Source organism: Nilaparvata lugens, chromosome 9 (genome assembly GCF_014356525.2).
Source record: "Nilaparvata lugens isolate BPH chromosome 9, ASM1435652v1, whole genome shotgun sequence".
Lineage (NCBI taxonomy): Eukaryota > Metazoa > Arthropoda > Insecta > Hemiptera > Delphacidae > Nilaparvata > Nilaparvata lugens.
The window spans coordinates 20,122,921-20,142,970 of record NC_052512.1 but is presented as its reverse complement, the minus strand read 5'-3'; the positions used below and the strand labels follow the sequence as shown (position 1 = coordinate 20,142,970).

The 20,050-nt window shown below is 35.3% G+C and overlaps 1 protein-coding gene across 1 annotated transcript; it reads right to left on the bottom strand.

Annotated features, from left to right (window-relative positions):
* Positions 1-2,072: 2,072 nt before the first annotated feature.
* Positions 2,073-2,876, bottom strand: LOC120352933. Its single transcript, XM_039435277.1, has one exon. It carries the CDS (start codon positions 2,874-2,876, stop codon positions 2,073-2,075), a length of 804 nt encoding a protein of 267 aa, XP_039291211.1.
* Positions 2,877-20,050: the final 17,174 nt, after the last annotated feature.

Genomic DNA, 20,050 nt, shown 5'->3' with positions numbered 1-20,050 from the left:
TGATAACAGAAAACTTAACAAATTGTCCCTCTGAATGGGAAATGGGCCCAATCAGAGGACCGAGGCTCGCACACCGTTACATGTTTTCCCAGTTATGTCTCAATTCGAACTCTGGACTTTTCACTAAAAATTATTCCCCCTCCACGAGCGTTGAGCATAACTTCCAGTGGAAAAGCCAAAGCTGCAAAAAGGTCAATGCTCGTAAAATTTTCAAATACAGTGGCTTTTTCGACATGAAATTGAAACTGCAATTGGAAAATGCACGAAAATTGCTTTAATTTTGACAACTGAGCAACAAGTTAGCAAATTCCAACAAGACATAGTCAATTCTCACACTAAAAACGCAGGGTTCAACATACAGTAAAAATCAAAGTTCATTCCAGTTCAAAAACCTGAAAAATAATATAAGATACACAAAAACAACTACAATACTACCCTCTCAATATCACACTATTACAAGAGAAATGCCGAACTTCGACTTGAATCTTAGATCTCACTTCGCTCGGTCGAAGATCAGACTATAGAATTATTCATCATAAATCAGCTGACAAGTGATTACACAGATGTGTGGAGAAGCCAGTCTATTGCTGTATTTGCATAAGGTCTACAGTTTCAATCAGATACTTGTGGATGAGAATACTGCGTGAGGTCTACTGTTCACAGAACTACTAGTAAAAATAATCTTGCAAAGATTCACATCCAATACTGTCAGTATTTCCTATGAATAACGCCAACGTTCCCCATTCAACGAATGGTGACAGTTAACGGGTGAATCTCATTGGAGTTGCTCTTTCTACACACATAAATAGGAAATTATAGCGTCTCAACCCCTCTATCATGCCCTCTGCCCTCCACGTCCTTGATTCGAGAAAAGCCAACCACTTGGGGTATGCTCTGCTCCAGATGTGGATAATATCTTTTAGTCGTTAGAATTAATTCGTGTGGAACGAAGTTTGTTAAGTAGTGCACGGCTGAAACTCAAAATTAGAGAACGGATGATATTCTAATAACGGGATCAGTTCAATAAGGTTAAAACTTTTATTTTCATTCATTCCATATTAACTTTCTCATCAATAATTATCCTAATATAGATGTGTTTGAAACAAAAAATGTATAGAGAAAAGTAAGACCTTTTTTGATGTTTTTTCCTCTACAGCTTCAGATTAATAAGACTGTTTTATCTCCTGTACATTCTTAAATAGATGAATAGATGGGTAGAAAATTCCTTCACTTTCGAAAAAAATATAATTTTCAAGAGATAACTATCTTCCCCTCCTCCTTCTCCTCTTTCTTCTTCTTCTCTTCTTCTTCTTCTTCTTCTTCTTCTTCTTCTTCTTCTTCTTCTTCTTCTTCCTAAATCAAATTTTATTCTCACAATTTACAAATAATACAGTACAGTTACAGTACATTTATATATACCCTTACGTTATGAGAGACTCACAAGTAGGCTTAAGCCTGTGTTTGTGAGGGCCTGGCGTAATTCATGTAATCATCATGTAGGCTAATTACCCCATGGATTGAATCCGTCCGGGGGGAGATGTGAGTGACATATAATTACGAATAGCTACTTATATTTAATTTTAAAATAAAGTCAATTGAGTTCAAGAAAGTGCACTAATTTGAACAAGAAAAAACAAATTTGAAAAACCACATAATAGAAATTCAACACAGGTGAATTGTCTTTTCAGAATTTTCGTTCAGAAATTGAACTTAAGTAATCTCGAAACTATTCTAAGAACATGGCCTTTTCACTACTCTTCTAAACGGATATTTTTGCGGAACTACCATGCGCTATACTATAGACTCTATAAATAGCCTCCACTCGCTTTACAAAATATCAATATCCTGATTAAAAATAAAATATGATAACTAGTAAGCAGTCCAATTTTCAATTAGCTGTGGTGATAATTTTCAATCAGGCACAATTTCTCAGTGATAAGGTGTTGTTTCACATAGTTAAACTCTCTCATTTTCTCTCAAAAGTCTATGTTGTCAACTTCATTAGCGAATTCAGCTACATTGTAAGGTGCTACCTTCAAACATTCTAATTCCTTACGGCATTACCCTACTAATTATTGACGTTCCGAAGGTTTTTTCCACTTTGACTTGCTGCGTTGTGGACGGAGAAATTGTGTTATGTTGCCTCCAGTTGTAGCTGCATCTCTTGCTGGATTCTGTTCCTGATGGGCGATTCTCTTACTTTTATGCGACGCCGAGAACGCTGATAACGAGGCCTCTTCCAAGTACTTGTTCAACGCGTCTTCTGTTAAATCATTCCAAGTAGCATAATTTCCATTGATTAGAAGTCCGATTCCCTTGATTTTAACGTCATAGCCAGCATCCCGCAGTTGCTTTTGAGTTGAATATAACTTCTTCTTCTTTTCTCTCGTTTCCTTGTCACAATCTGGATAGACAGATAGCTTACGAGTCTTTAATCTTATCCCATTATTTAGAATACTTTGTCTCTTCATGTTTGATACCAATGACAACATTATTGGGCGTTTGGTACCGGGACCAGCAGTTCCTAATCGTTTGACAAAATTGATATCTGTCTCTTTCAGTTCAACTTCCATCACACTATTACTCAAATCCAGTATTTTCTCCGTGATCTGCTCACCCTCTTTCTCCTCCATACCGTAAAATATAAGATTTTTCTCTCTGCGCATGGAATCAATTACTGCCCGTTGCCGCGATACCTCGAGTTTCAACCTATCATTCTCCTCAGTCAGTTTATCAATTCTTTTATTTTGCTCCCCAAGCAACGATGAAATATTCAATTCACTAATCACTTGTTTGATAGTTGTGAGCGTATTATCATTGATCTCATTTTTTATTTTCTCCAGCATTGCAAACATAACTTTCTCGCTTAATGCCATCCTAGATTCAGTTTAATACGATATAGCTAACTAGGATGTGTATATGTCAATTATTTGCAAATCGAGCACTCTCTAAACTCTTCAACTCAAAATTAAAACTTATTGCAAGATTAAAAATTAGGACTCGGAGACAAAGGAAGCTGAGGGAGCGCCAAGAGAGCATTCAAGGCTTTTTGGAAGAAATAGGTAGCTCCTGAGATGACAGGCAAAGGTATCAGGTGTGAGAGAGGCTAGGGATAAGTAATGTTGTATTATAAAACGAAATAACTTGAGAAACAAGAAGACACTGCCATCTAGAAAACAGTACTGAACCAAAGATTCAAAACTTACGCCAAAAGTCTGCAGACCATTTTTGGAGCGAGATAGCGTTGCAATCACAAACAACAGCTGGTTGCTGTAATCAACCGTTAGTAGAATTCGGCAGTTTGGGAGGAGGGTGACGAAACGATGACCCTCTACTCCACCCACTCATCACTCGTGAACGAAGATAAGATAAATTCTTCAACGAAAATGATGGCTTCTTCAATCCTTGTGTTTCTGAACGAAGTGATCCGAATAAAAAACCGCTATATCTCTGTTAATACTTGAGGAATCGCAAATATATTTGACACAATTGTTCACAGCCCTTAATTAAACGGTTATGCCGACTTTTAAATCTCTCACTAGACAACAAACCACTTAAATACCTGAAAATTTTACCAGCAAAAACACCAACGACTATACTTACTTATCAGTCAACCCCACTCCCGCCTGGCGTAATTCGCTGAATTTAAAATCGATAAACTAAATTATGAAAATTGATATTATATTAAACTAAATTGAGAAAAATACAGATTGAAAAAATGATATGAGTAAATGTTGATATTATAGGAAGAAAACAAATAATTGGCTGCAGAAACAGCCAGTTATAATTAATGACTAAATTAATCCTTCTTCTTCTTCTTCTTCTTCTTCTTCTTCTTCTCTTCTTCTTCTTCTTCTTCTTCTTCTTCTTCTTCTTCTTCTTCTTATTCTTCTTCTTCTTCTTCTTCTTCTTCTTCTTCTCCTTCTTCTTCTTCTTCTTCTTCTTCTCTTCTTCTTCTTCTTCTTCTTCTTCTTCTTCTTCTTCTTCTTCTTCTTCTTCTTCTTCTTCTTCTTCTTCTTCTTCTTCCTCTTCTTCTCCAACGGATATTCATTTCCTTTTCACTAGAATTGGATGACATTATTTTTTTCAAATAAATTGTTCTCATAAAATTCGAAACTCAATGTCTTGGTCGAAGACGTAGATTCACTCATCTGACCCATATTACGAAACAAAATGGAACCGTTGAAAAAATTAACATAGAAATGCCTGAGAATTTTCGGATAGAGATGTCATCGCTGGAAGAAAGCTATACAAAGGTCGACCTCACGTATAATTATTATTAATATGTTAATAAGATGGCAACCAGAAATTGTTTCAATTCCGATGCGTTATTTCATTGGCGAATGTCAACCGTCGGAAGTTATATTCTTTCTTTATTGTTATGATTTCAGAATGGAGTAAATATTTCTTGACATAATTTTGGGTCACCACTAATTTCGTCAGCTGCTGTCAACTGATGACTTGTTCAAATTCACTTTTAGGGCTGGTTTTCGAACACGTTTAAATTAAATGCCAAAAAACTAGAGAATTGAGCACAAAATAAAATAAAGAGAAGATAGTGTAGATTTTCAGCTATTTTGAATTACTCATGAATGTTTCATTCCGTCAATGAAAAACGTATCCAATTATAAAAATGAGAAAATAAAGATTATTCTGCTGCAACTATATACTGCGACTACTCCCCGTTTTGGAAAGCCAATTTTCTGACTCCACCTGTTTAAAGTCTAGAACTTAGCTGAATCCCGAGTTCGGAAACCAGCCCTGAAAGTCACATGGATCAATTGCCAAAATGTGTTCAAATAATATGAATATAAAGGTGTATACAGACTTACGCTTTGCTCCGCAAACGAACGTTGCACGATCAGATCGCAAGATGTTCGCAGGTCGAGCAAGAAAAGAACGCGAACAGAGGCTTGGAAAATTCCTAGGACAAACTAAACAATAGTTGCACATGCGCGGTTAAAGTTTCGTTGATTGTGAAGAGATATTTGTGTTGAAATATGAAATAATTATCAAAATTAGTGATTAATCAATGAATTAAAAAATAAAAAAAATATTAAATAATAAAGACATGTTTGATAAAACAGCATATTAGCATTTAGAAGAAAAAAGCCGAGCTCCCAACAAAGCCTTTCACCTTTTGAAACATTAACAGACAAAGCCTTTTGTAAAAAACATTTACATAAATGCAATAAAAATAATATTCATCAACAATTTATCATATAAACATAATATTTTATCAGGCTACCCAGCAATCCCGGTTAGAATATATTATCCAATTTTGTCACCTGATCAGCTGGGTTGAACATTTTACATTTTGTGAGGTTTGTTTACTGTTATAACGTATTGAAGTCAACAATAAAACAAGCGAGCGATCATTTTGCGAACATATTGCGAACCTCTTGCGAACCTCTCGCGTAACATCAATCGTAACGTTCATGATCGGAGCGTGTTCGCGGCGCGTATATCTGTACGCACCTTTACAAGAATAAGATCACAAACGATGAAAATAGTATATTTCGCACCTAGAGCAGAAAATGAGACTTTTCCGGCTCGAAATCGGTTTTCAAGTCCGAGGCCGTAGGCCGAGGACTAGAAATGATCGAGAGCCGGAAAAACTTTTTTGCCCGTGGTGCGAAGCTATTTTTCGCCACACAGAAAAATAAACAATATAATATATGAGAATAGTTTTTTACTAAGCACTTCCGAAAGCAGAAGTGGAAGCTGATAGCTCTAGCAAATCTGAGGTAATTTGAATATCAAGAAATTGTCCGAGTATTTTTATTTTTTATTCTTAATGGTCTGAATAACCTAAAAGATTATGGTCAATTATGTGGGAGGTTGAGTTAAACTTTTTTATTCTTTCAAATAAATGTTTTAATTATTGAATAATGAACACAAATAATGAAAAGTTTCTGTTCACCTTTCTTAGTTCCATGTTAGCAGCTGGAAAGGGTACTCTTCCCGGCCTAGGCCGGAAAGAAGCCTGTTCTGACGTCAGACGAGAGTCGTCTGCAAACAATGCCTTTCCGATCTATGTAGGGACTGGGAAACAGCTGCTTTCTGTGCAGTGAGGCGAAAATAATACTTTATGATAGTTATGATTATTGATGAAATATGATTCAATTGATTATAATAGTTTCTCGACTCTTCTTTCATAACTCTTTTCTTAGCATCTATTATAAATAAGTCTCTTATATGTTCTGAAATTTAAAGTGTTGTTTCAAAGTTAATTAATCTCATTAGTGTTGATCGCCTCGACTCTCTATAGTAAGTACCACGTTATAATGGTAGTGGAGAAAGATGGGAGAACAACGTTGCCGTTCCTCAGTCTTGTCAATTCCTTCTAAAGATGGTAGACGATACATGTTTATTGATGTAATATTGTTCATTCTCGTTTAAAATAATCAATAATTATATTTCATTGAGCAGGAATATAATTATTTTCCAATAATTTCATATAGTCCAGGCAATGAATGCTCAAAAAAGGGTATAGAAGGAAAAGTTTGGAAGACAATTTTTGACCCCGCAGTTCTGTTCAGGGTAGTGAGGAGGTAAACATATCAAAAGTCCCCACCCCTACCACCTGTGCTAAGGGGGTGGGGGTGGTAACATTATTTGGTTTCTCGCATATAACAACTAGAAAATAATGCATTTTACTGACATGTCTATTCTATTAGAAATTAAAGCTTACATGATTTCCTACAATATTGATCAAACAAATTTTTCTATATCTCTTTCACTTTTTGAGATATCCGCTCTAAAAGATGTGACATTTATGAAAAAAAAAAAACACATATTCCTTCGATTTTTTGCTATTTTTGCTTTTATAACTTTTCAAAAATCGATGGGAGAAATCCATGCTGATTATGAGCTCATAGAGCACCAAATTCTCTTCAATTTGATGTATAATTTCACAAGTTTACGCACATCCCCACGACTGTTGCAGCAGCTTCAGTGTTGAGTGTGAGATCTACAGTTATGTAAAAATAGACCAATTGACAAAGGAATTTGGAAAGAATGTTTTGAACAAAATTTTTGACTTCCCAGCTTTGTTGGGACCAGTTGTGGGGTGAACATATCAAAAGTCCCCATCCCCACCCCTTGTGCTGAAGGGATGAGGGTGGTTTAAAAGTTGCATTTTTCAATGTTTTGCTTACACGCTCTTATTTTGAGAAAAATGCGTTCAATTGACATTACTAACTATTCAAAAATAACTTAAAGCTTGATAAATTTCCTACAATTTGTTCTGTGGTGATATGTGATACCTCCAACAGTTTTCGAGATATACGCTCTTAAATGTGTAAAATTGTCGAAATAAAAGCTTTTAATCCTATTTTGTGATGTTTCAGGGCCTACAACTCTTCAGCAATGCATCGTGAAAATGAATGCTTACCGTAGATTTGTAGAGCTTTGTTTTCTCTTCAATTAGATGTATTATTTTACTACTTGATGTTTCCCTTCAATTGTTATAACAGTGTTCGTGAACTAAATAGCCTTGATAGAACATATTTCGATTGATGATGCGATGAATCATCGTTGAATAGAAGGGCCATCCAGTGATAGAACCCTTCGGATACAGAGTCTTAGCGATAAGGACAAGAGGAATAAGTGGGGGGAAGGGTTAGGGCATCACAGCCCTTCTATTTCTTGACCAGGGCACCCAACCTGGCCCTTTCTTGAATATCAATGAGGAAGGACGAACCTCCCGCTGAGGAGAATATTCTAAGGACGAATATCCTCATCCTCTCCGGGATAAATTATTGCCAGGGGTCTGACCATCGGTCTGCTGATCCCTTAAGGTCCTTTTCGTCCTTTCTGGTCCTTCATGGCCCGCTTTAGTCAAATTTGAGCCAGTAATGATCTTTTCGGACCGGTGAGAGGGATCAGCACAATGGATCTGACTTTACGACGGCCACACTCTCGATTTAGATATTTTCTGTTCACTTATCTTCACTGTTTTATTACGCTCCACTTCTTTCTCTCATCATACATCCTTATCTCATCCTTTTCCAAGGATAGGATGGAATGAAAATGAAATATTTGGAATATCATTATTTTTATTGTTGGATCTTTTGAACACAATCATATTTACATTCTCCCATTCGCTTTACTTCACGTGGTATTTTAATTAAAAAGCATATTTTTATAGTGAGGTCTACGTTATAATGGCAGTGTTTGATTAGCAATGGTGTTGCTATCCTTGTCTATCATTCAATAAAGCGGATAGCGCTATATCTCTCTCTCGCTTGGTAGAGAGTTAGTGGGAAGGATACTTTGAATATTCTCTCCGAAGAATGGACATTGATAATTATGTACAAAGCTCCGCCAATTTATGTAGATGCATAACAATATTATATTTTTTATCTATAGTTATTACAAATTGCTTTTTTTCCATATCATATACAGCTCAATAATTATTTTCTCAGTTTATATTTTGTAATCTATTTTGATAATAATAATAATATCGAGTGACCTGGCTGGCTCAGGTCTGGTGTCAGAGTTTTCAGGTCGCAACTGATCAATTTCAGGGCCTCTGACATGACCTAACGACTGCTTTTTAGGCAGCCGGGACCGACGGCTTAACGTGTCCATCCGAAACACGGGAGTGGCCCGAGATAAATATCTTGGCCCGGGCCGGGATTTGAACCCGGGCCTCTGAATCATAAAGCCAGCATCTGATCCACTCGACTACGGCCACTCCTATCTATTTTGATCTAATATCTATTATTTTGCTGTATTGTAAGCTATTGTATAAAATCTGGTGTGGTACACTCACACAACTTTCCTTGCTCATTGAACTGTAAGCCCCATTTCTAAACGAGAATAATTTAAGGGAATAACATGATGACGATTGGCGGCAACATTTTATTTGAAACTACGATCAGACTTCTGTATACAGTATATGTGTATATATAATTGTTTTCAGAGTACTTTTTCCTTTGTGTAAATTGTGAAATTCGATGATTTTTTTTAAAAGTCGTCAAAACAGCTGTTCTACAGATGAAATATCTCGACTATGTGTTCTTTTTATGAAACTGCTCTACCTACCTACCTCATGCACGAGAAGGAGGTTACAAAGTCCATTTCTCAAGGATGGGGTGAACCCCCCATTAGTTTCCCCGGAAAGGAGACTTATGCCAGTTGATAGAGCTGATAAATAACTATACAGGGTATGAATTTGAAAAAAATCGGTCAAGTAATTTTTGAGAAAATCTTGAAAAACATGGTTTTTTAGTAATTATCTGCCATTTTTCTCAAGAATATTACGGAGCTCCTGCAATTTTCCCAGAAATGAGACTCATGTCAGTTGATAGGGCTTATAAATAGCTATCCATGGTATAGATTTGAAGGAAATCGTTAGAGCCGTTTTCGAGAAAACCGTGAAAAACATGGTTTTTTTGTAATTATCCGCCATTTTTTCCGCCATTTTGAATTCAATTTTATTGAATTCCTTATAGTCAGATCCTCATGGTATAAGGACCTTAAGTTTAAAATTTCAAGTCAATCGGTTGATGAGGACTGGAGTTATCGTGTTCACACACACACACACACACACACACACACACACACACACACACACACACACACACACACACACACACACACACACACACACACACACACACACACACACACACACACACACACACACACACACACACACACACACACACACACACACACACACACACACACACACACACACACACACACACACACACACACACACACACACACACACACACAGACCAACACCCAAAAATCATGTTTTTGGACTCGGGGGACCTTGAAACGTATAGAAAACTTGAAATCGGGGTACCTTAATTTTTTTTGGAAAGCTATACTTTCCTTACCTATGGTAATAGGGCAAGGAAAGTAATAAGTGTATAAGCCAGTATATATTGTAATCTACATAAATAAAGTACTCAATCAATCAATCAACCGCTTTGCTATGATTCCAGATCGGCTTTGAACAATTTAGAATAAATACATAATATCCCATCTTTGTTATTCAATTTGGTTTGTAAACAATCTAAATTAGAACTTTTCTGTTTTCAGATGTTTGGACTGAAAATTGGACCTGAGTTCAAGTGTATGGAGCATAACCTACTTTTCGGACTAATCATAGTATATAAATTAAAATTCGGGGAAGGAACAGTTTTGTGCTGAGCCTGTGTTAGACCTTCCCCAATCATTCTAAATACTTGTGTTCTGTTTATCTATAAATGAATAAAGAGCGAAGATCGGTGACCCGATATTCACTATTTATCATCTACTCTGAACATAGGATCAATCAGACCAATGTACCTAGAATAGAATGTATTCTAGGTACCTTGAATTAGACTATAGGATTAATTATTCATAATCAATCAGCTGACAAGTGGATTATTCATTGCATGCATTACACAGATGTCTGGAGAAGCCGGTGAACAGGTGACACCAGATATTTGTGAATGAGAAAAGTGAGAGAGGTCTACTGCTCACAGAGCTACTACACCTTCTCAAATTTTATTTGAGAAAGTATCAATTGTATTTGAGAATAATCACTTGTAATTGAGAGAATGTCTGATGTAGATGAGAATAGTCAATTGTATTTGGGAAGTCATCACATGTAATTGAGAGTAGTGCATTGTATTTGAGAAATCGTCAAATGTAAATGAGAAGATATCAATTAAAAATGATAAAATTTTCCAATTGACATTCTCCAATTTTTGTCGACATTTTCCAACATTTTCCAATTGATGTCGTGACTCTTCTGTAGCCTACTGTTGCCTACAGGTCTGATCTGAGCAGGAAAGGATACTGTTCTAAGTACATAGTATTCCAATACCTTAGGCTTTGCATGGGGGCAAATTAATATTTTCAATGGTGGAATTATTTCCTCTGTACTGTTTACGAATGATTAATGAGTATCATTCATATGTATGTATTGGAAACACGACTTTGGTCTCCAAACATTTTGTGAAATATTGCACTTGATGAAGATCAAATTCTCTATGTTGAAGGCGCAATTGAACTCTTGATCAATCAATTGAATCTCTTGATCAAGCAATTCTTCAATGGAATTTGCGGCTCGAAAATAATTTTTTATTTAAAAACTAAGCGTTTTATTGGAATATTAAATATATTATGATATTATTTTTTATGAGTACAGTTATGAAAAATATAAGTACTGGAAGCACTGGTTTTTTTAAATCTTTTCCCAATTACAACTGACAACTTCTCAATTTCAAACCGTATATGTTCTCAAATTGAAATGGTAATTGTTTCTCAAATAAAATGCACTATTCTCAACTACAAGTGATGAATTCTCAAATACAATTGACTATTCTCATTTACATCTGACGTTTTCTAAAATACAAATGACTATTCTCAATCACAATTAATGCTTTCTCAAATACAGTTGGAAAAGGTACCTTTTCCAATTTTATTTGAGAAAGTATCAAGTTAATTTGAGAAAGAATCATTTGTATTTGAGAATCGTCACTTGTAATTGAGGGAATGTCAGATGTAGATGAGAATAGTCAATTGTATTTGGGAAGTCATCACATGTTATTGAGCTGTGCCTTGTGGAAAGTTGTGTGTATATTTTTGGCTTCAAAATTTCCTGAAATAACTTAATTTATTCAAAGTGCGGTGATATTAAGTGCAAAATTTAACTATAATTTGGTATTTTAATCATTCTAAATTCAAAATTTCTAGCCAATATATATTCTTGGACAGAACTTTGAAATTTAAATTTCCTCAGTAAGAACATAACCTATTTTTTCGGACATTTTATCATTTATCAAAATTTGGGAACAGAATAGTTTTGGGCTATGCCTGTTGTTCTATCCCGATCATATTCATATGATTTGTAATTATATCAACGAATAAATAAATAAATTGTATCGTGTGAATTGTATTTGAGAAATTGTGACGTTTTCTCAAATACAAATGACTATTCTCAATTACAATTAATGCTTTCTCAAATACAGTTGGAAAAGGTGTAGTGAAGGAAAAGATCTTGACGATAAGAAGAGCGGTAGAAGGGAATTTGACATTAATTACACGCTAATTGGCACACAGTATATATTATAGGAGGTAGGAGTCCTACCTCTATAGGACGGTAGGACGTTATGATATTGTAGATGAGATGCTACACCTCAACAAGTTGTATCTTTCATTACAATGGATAAGCTTCATTAGGTAGCTCCCTCATGTGTTAAGGGGGAGTTGGAGGGATGTACTTGACGTACCTCCTTCTCGGTCTCTCTCCGAACAATATAGCTACCGCACGTCCCTCACCAATAGGATTTAAGCCTGGTTTTCATTGGTAGAGTTCCCTGAGCAAGTACTAACTAGTACTTGTGAACTCTTCCAATGAAAACGTTCATGGTGGAGTACTAGCTTTTAGTAGAGTGGTATAGTAGTAGGCTATAGTAGATGATTGGGGGGGGGGGTGGCGAGAGAGAGTGTGTGTGTGTGATGAATTGTGGGGGGAGGGTGTAGGGATGGTTTTGGTTGATTCAATATTCAACATTAATTTAATAATTAGAGCAATCAAATTAATTTTTGATTGGCAAAGTGCTGGACTCATTGACCCACTAACAGACTTTTTAATAATAATAATAATAATAATAATAATTTATTTCTCGTAAAAAAGAAAAAATCACAATTACAATTTCAAATGAAAACATATAACATAACAGTATGAAGAAACATTTCAATTTTCAATGAAATTATATAACAAAATAATCATACAATTGCTTCCTTATCAGAGAAATTAGGTACTCCCGAGGATTCCTTTATGGGAGTTACCAGCAAATAGTTTTAGTCATTTAGAAAAATTATAAACCTATAAATAATAATTACTACATCCCTGGCGCGAAGAAGACTGTTAGGTACTAGAATCAACAAAACTTGTCTTCTCTATTTAAAAACAAACAATATAATTACTCTTCCACTTATATCCATTCATCATAAGGTGAAAAATTCAACTTAACGTATCCCTTGCCATCTATCTATTCTAGAGCAATCTTAGGGCACTTAATCACTTATATCTACACTCTCCAATTTGGGTTGTTTTACCTTGAATAATAATATCTATTTACATCACAAACAGAAACAAATACCTACTAAGCTTAGATTTGAATATTTCACATATTGAATAGATTTCTTTAAATGACCTGTAACTATACTTCTATTGCAATATTATTAAGTTTTTATCTGAGATCTCTAAACCACACTTCAACATCCTGCTTTTCCAATAACCAATTCTTCAGAAAAAACTTGAAACTTCTCGGATTTTTTTGCTGCCTTATGCTAATTGGAATTTCATTGTATACTTTTGGGGCTATAAATAAATAAGAATGTTTAAAGATTTCTTTGTGTGGTCTTGGTCTGGTTAAATTACTTGCGGATCGGAGATAATATTCGCGGTTAGCAACGTTCACTTGTCCACTTCTAAAAAAGAAAATTGACAATGCTTTGAAGAAATACAGATACCTTAGTGGTAGAAATCCCCATTTTCTGAAAATTGGCAAAGAGCTAAATAATCTTGGTTTTTTGTCTATGGTCCTCAATATGTATTTTTGCCCGGTGACAAGAGGTTTAATGTTATTAAAATAAGCTCCTCCCCATACCGCTATTCCATATTGTAGTCTACTGTTTACGAGTGCATAGTACAGCGTTTCCATGACATATTCGGGGCATAAATTTCTTATATAGTAAAATTTTCTGCATACACACGTAAGTTCCCTCTTCAATTTAATTATTTGTTGGTTCCAAGTAAGCTTGGAATCAATTATAATACCTAGATATTTAACTTGGGGTGCTTCTGAAATCTTTTCACAGGTGCAGTTTATTGGACTATCACATTCATTTGAATGAAATGATATATTCATTAAATCATTTCCTTCGGGCCTCAGCTTGTGGACAATTATGTGGGATTTACTGGCATTCAGTTCTAGGGCGTTCACCTGCAGCCATAAATTCAATTTCTTCAAATCTTCACTAATCATCTGAGCCAACTGACCCCTATCATCTGCACTGTAACTCAGTGCTGTGTCGTCGGCAAAGGCTGTGACAGATCCCTCAAAGTTGCCGTTACAAAGATCATTAACATACACAAGGAACAGCTCAGCTGATGGACCGGACCCCTGAGGCAGACCTACCCCTGTATCTATAAGTTTTAGCTCGCTTAGCGAATCCCCAATCCTTACCTGTTGTGACCTATTACTTAGGAAGCTTTTAAACCAATTATTACATACACCTCTAACTCCTGAGTCTTGCAATTTTCCCAACAATATATCGTGATTCACAGTATCATACGCTTTTCGGATATCCAAATAGAGGCCGGCACATTTCTTATTATTGTTTATTCCATTATATATTTCAGAGATAAATTTAAGCATGGCGTCCTCTGTACTTAGTCCTTTTTGAAACCCGGATTGATTTTTGCTGAAAAAACTGTGTTTGGTTAGAAAGCTTACTAATCTTATCCTGACAACTTTCTCTAGGATTTTTGCAAATACTGAGAGAAGAGCGATAGGTCGGTAGTTGTTTGGATTTTCTTTATCCCCAGATTTGAAAATTGGTACTACAATTGCATTTTTTAATTTTTTTGGATACACACCAGTCTCCAAACTGAGGTTATATATGTGAGCAAGGGTGCTAGAGATCGATTTTATTACATTTTTAATTAGCTCAATTCTTATATTATCATAGCCTGGAGATTTTCTGGATTTCATTGAGAGTACAATTCCTTCTATCTCTAAATTAGTTATTGGTGTGAAAAACATTGAATGGTAATGGTGAATTGGTTTGTCAAAAATCATTTTATAACTGTTATAATCGTTGATATATAGCTTTTTTGTATTCTTAGCGCTGTATATACTGATAAAGTGATTATTAAGCTCATTTGCAATTAGATTCTCGTTTAGGAGAGTCTCTCCATTTGTTGCTCTCATTTTTTTAACTGGCTCTCTCCTGTTATTTTCTCCTAATAGCGTATTCACTACTTTCCAAGTCTCCTTAGAGTTTCCCCTCAAATTGTTTAGAGTCTCGCGAAAATATTTATTTTTGGATTCCTGTATTTCTTTCTTGAGTTTATCCCTGTACCTTTTATAATAATTTAGCAAGTTCTCGTTATATGGTTGTTTTGTAGTTTTTTTGTATAAGCGATTTTTAACTGTTATTCGGTTTAGCAAGTAGGGAGTGAGCCATGGTTTATGTGGTGGTTGTGTAAATATTTTCCTTTTATTACTTTCTCCTGTACATGCTATTTCCAAACACTCACTGAAAATTTCTAGAAATTTATCCAGAGCTAAATCTACGTCTGAAAGATCGAGGACACATTTCCAGTTAATTTTATTTAATTTATTGGCGAGAATTTCAACGTTTATTTTTTTCTGCTTTTTATTGTGATTAGTATTGGGTGAATGATTTATTCGCTTCTTAATCATTTTCTCAAAATAAAACTCTATAGCATAATGATCAGTGATTAGTAAATTCTTTATAATTGTGGAGGGATTGAAAGAATTCCTTGTTGTTACGTATCTAAACCATAAGTGATCGATGCATGAAGTTGATATGTTGGTTACTCTAGTCGGTTCGTTAACATAAGATGTAAACCCATAACTTGACATAATGAATTGGTATTCATCTGATACTCGATTACTATCAAGCAGATCAATATTTATGTCACCTGTTATGATAGAATTATCATTATCTAACTTATCTAATACAGTTTTTATCTCTTTGAAGAACTCATCTACAGGTATATTGTGAAATCTATACACAGCGATAAGGCTTATTTCGACATTACCAAAAATAAAGTCAACTTTTAAGGCATCTACAGAGATTAGAACTATCTTATCGGCTATTGCTGTTATTTCTTTATTCACATAAACCGCTACTCCACCTGCTCTATAATTGTCATTGCAATTTGTAAAACAATTGTATCCATCTATTGGGTAAAGTTCAGACTCATCACTATATATCCAAATCTCTGTTAAAATTATACACTGCGGTTTTTTTGCATAACTTTCAAGCTCAATTAAAAAAAGGTCAAAGTTTTCTCTTAAGCTTCTTATGTTTTGTACTAAACAGAATAGTTCATTAAGGTCGGTCATTTATTTTTAACTTTCGTGGATTTTTCAAAAATTAGTAAACTTTTATTAAATAAACTAGTACATTTGTAATCATTATAGTTTGCTTATATCACTTACTGAACTCAATGAGATTACCGGTTGACCCTCAGATTTTCGCATCAAAATTTTTCCGTTCCTAATCCAGAGATACTTGTAGTCCTTTTCTTTCTTGGCTGCTCTCGCCAGCGCTAGCACCTTCCTGTTCTCCGGCGACAGACTCTCGCTGAGGTACAGCGGGATGTCTGTTGGTAGGTCCATGTGTCGCGTTGAAAAGTTCCTCATCACCCTCCTTCGCTTTAACAGCTCCTCCTTATCGATCCTTCTAGTCAGTTTTATTATAATTGGTGGCACTTTATCTTTTTCACGAGTTGGAAGACGGTGACAATTGTCTATTTGCAGGTCGGTTATTGTATGTCCCAAAGCTTTGCTAACAGATTTCACAACACCAAGAAGATCCTCATTTTCCTCCTGAGGAAAATTATGGAGCTCCAGACAGTTCGATCTTGTATATTGCTGAATATCAGAGATGGCACGACGCAGTTCTTCATTTTCCTTTTTTAGTGCTATTATTTCGGTAGATTGTGTCTCAATTTTATCCAGGCACACCTTGAGTTGACTTTCTTGTATTTTCACTTTCTCGAGTACATCACCGACAGATTCGTGACACGATTGTATAGAATCTCCTAAGCTCTTCTCCACACTTTTAATGTTCTCTGACACATTAGTGAGCATTTGCGCTAACTTCTCCAAGGTGATTTGTCCCTCTTTGATTGGCGTATCCATAGACATGCTGAGTCTCTTGTTTCTGGTGCATCCATCACATCTCCACGATTTACCACTTTCAATTAGAAATTTGATTTCCTCTACTTTCATACTCACGCAGTTTCCATGGAACTGATTGTTACAGTCTATGCACTTCACTTCAGAGTTGTTTGTACCTCTCACCGACTTGTTGCACATACCACACGACATTTCACACGAATTATTATTTTAAATAAGTTCACAAATTATTTTTAAAACAGTCTACTATTTCATGATCAGGGTATTGGTATGCTGCTCAACACACTTTAACTAATATTCTCAATACTGTAGTGAAAACAGTTACTCGACCACTAACTCTATTAGTGAAAACCAGGTTTTAATGCAGATCACTTAGGCTGGGCGTACACCGTTTAGTCAAGACTGGACTAGTCACGTTTAGTCACGTTTAGTCACAATACTTCACATAGCTGCTTGTGACGCAGCTCACACTGATTAGTCATTGCAATTAGACATGTCTTCATAAGCAGCTATACGAAGTATTCTGACTAAACGTGACTAATCTTGTCTTGACTAACCGGTGTATGCCCAGCCTTAATCGCAGTAGGTATTGAGTGGGGTGACAGGGTATAATCATAGAGAAACAATATCATAAGTATATATCCCATGGTATAGGGCGTTTATGTCGCAACTTTTACTGTTATCCCAAGCCGATAGTCCATTTAATTCTTTCCCGTGAAGCTGTGTGACACTGGTATTCTCTCATATTGTGCAGTTCATACACTCTCACCCCAACAAAACAGTGAAATTCGACAATAATCAACAGTAATCAGCTTGAGATAACAGTAAAAGTTGCGACATAAACGCCCTATACCATGGGATATCTACTTACGCATTGTTTCTCTATGGTATAATTTAGCAGACAAGGTGACAAGGCAACCAGAATATCTAATATTTGGAAGCGACATGGTACTCACTCAGCAAAAGAATAAAAAATTACAGAATTATTTTATATTGTCTATCTATTATTATTTACGGTACCGAGCTTCGCTCTGGAGAAAAAAGCTTAAAATAGTATATTTCGCACCTAGGGCCGAAAATGAGACTTCTCTGGCTCGAAATCGGTTTTCAAGTCCGAGGCCGTAGACCGAGGACTAGAAAAGATTGAGAGCCGGAAAAACATTTTTGCCCATGGTGAGAACGTTATTTTTCGCCACACAGAAAAATAAACAATATGAATATGATAATAATTGTTTATTAGACACTTCCGAAATCAAAACAGGAAGGTCATAGCTCTAGCAAATCTGAGGTAATCTGAATATCATGAAATTGTCCATGTATTTTTATTTTTTATTCTGATTTGTCTAAATAACCTAAAAGATTATGTTCAATAATTATGTAAGAAGTTGAGTTTATACTTTTTATTCTTCCAAATGACAATAAGATGATTTTATTAGAAATGTTTTGATTCTTGAATAATAAACACAAATAATGAAAAGTTTTTTGATCAGCTGTTTTGGCACACTTGAAATTTGGCCAATCTGAATGTCAACGTCAACAATGTTTGTTGTCATTGACTTCGGAAGTTTAGGTTAGAAGTTCTATCCTACTCTGAAAATCAAGTTTGAATAGTTTATAATATAATTATATCTTATCTGTATTTTATTCATCCAAATAAAAAGATAGTATCTTATTGCAGAATACTTATTCAATTCTAGAAGCATAAACTGATTCCGTTTCATAAACCATTTTGTAAACACGTTCACATCAAATCAGAATCAGCTGACTTCAAGGTTATTTTACAGCCCTAGGGCCGTAAAACTTTTACCGGCCTGGTCAGAAAACAATCATTTTCGGCCTCCATATGACGCTCGAAAACCAGCTCATTACATCCAAGTGGGGCGAAAAATTTATTATGTAAAAGGGAATTATAATATATTTATAGTTTATACAGAGAGGTTCTATCTAATCACAGTGGATTGCAAAAATCTCCCTCACAAAGGCCCCGTTGCACAAAAACAGGTTAAATATTAATCCTGATTAATTTCACGTGAACCAAATCAGAGAAGACCATTTAAAATGACGGTTTCTCTGATTCGTTCTCCTGGAAATAATCAGGATTGAAATTTAACCGGCTTCTGTGCAAACGGCACTAAGTACCTGATTGATTGATTGCAATAGTTCAACAGCTGAGTCATAATTTTGTCTCAGTCCCATACACATACTCACTCACTTCCATTATCGACAGACGAAGAAATTATCAGCTGTTTTTCCAAGGATGAATAATTATCATCCTTTTAATGTCCTTCAGTGATTTTTCACAGGGATGAGCCCTAATGTAATAGAATTTTTATATTATAAACCTACCATGTTCCAAATTTCGTGAGAATCGTTAGAGCCGTTTTTGAGATCCGGTGACATACAAACATTTAAACATATAATAAACAGAAACTGCTCGTTCAATAGTATAGGATATATCTTATAGTCTACTACTTATGTATTTAGGATGAGTTCACGCCTTCATGTCGTATCTTGCAAACAACTCCACTAGAACTCTCTCAATATTATTGATTGTTCAATAGTATTCATTATCATTCATTAAACAGTTCTGGGAGTCCAAATGAATCATTCCAGCTAGCAAAATGGAAACAGCGATAAAAACAAGGTTGATTTTTTTTTTAACGGATAGAAGAAAACACATTAATCAGCAGCTTAATGTGATCGTTGGACCCAGATAGGCGTTTGTTTTTAATTTTTCCTTGTAGAAAAATCATCATCTCTGCTCACTAATTAGGAGAATAATAAAACATTTTCGTATTATCTCGAATGTCATTCGTCTTGCTTGTTTGGAGATTTGTGGGTTCATTTTGAAGATCCACTACTTTTTATTATCGCTGTAGCACATTATTCTTCTTTTAAAGTTATGTCCCTTCCTTATCCACCTCTTCCTATCATTCTCTCTCTTTTTTGATCATAGATATAGATTGTACACCAATGCTGGTTATATTTAGATTTACCAAATGGTTGAAGAAATTGTTACCAAAGAGATGAGTTACTTTTGCTGTTACAGTGTTACCATGGATTTCATGAGTTGGATAAGATCTTATTTGCTGGTTTATAGGCTTCTCTAGAAAATAGCTCACAAGAAGTACTCC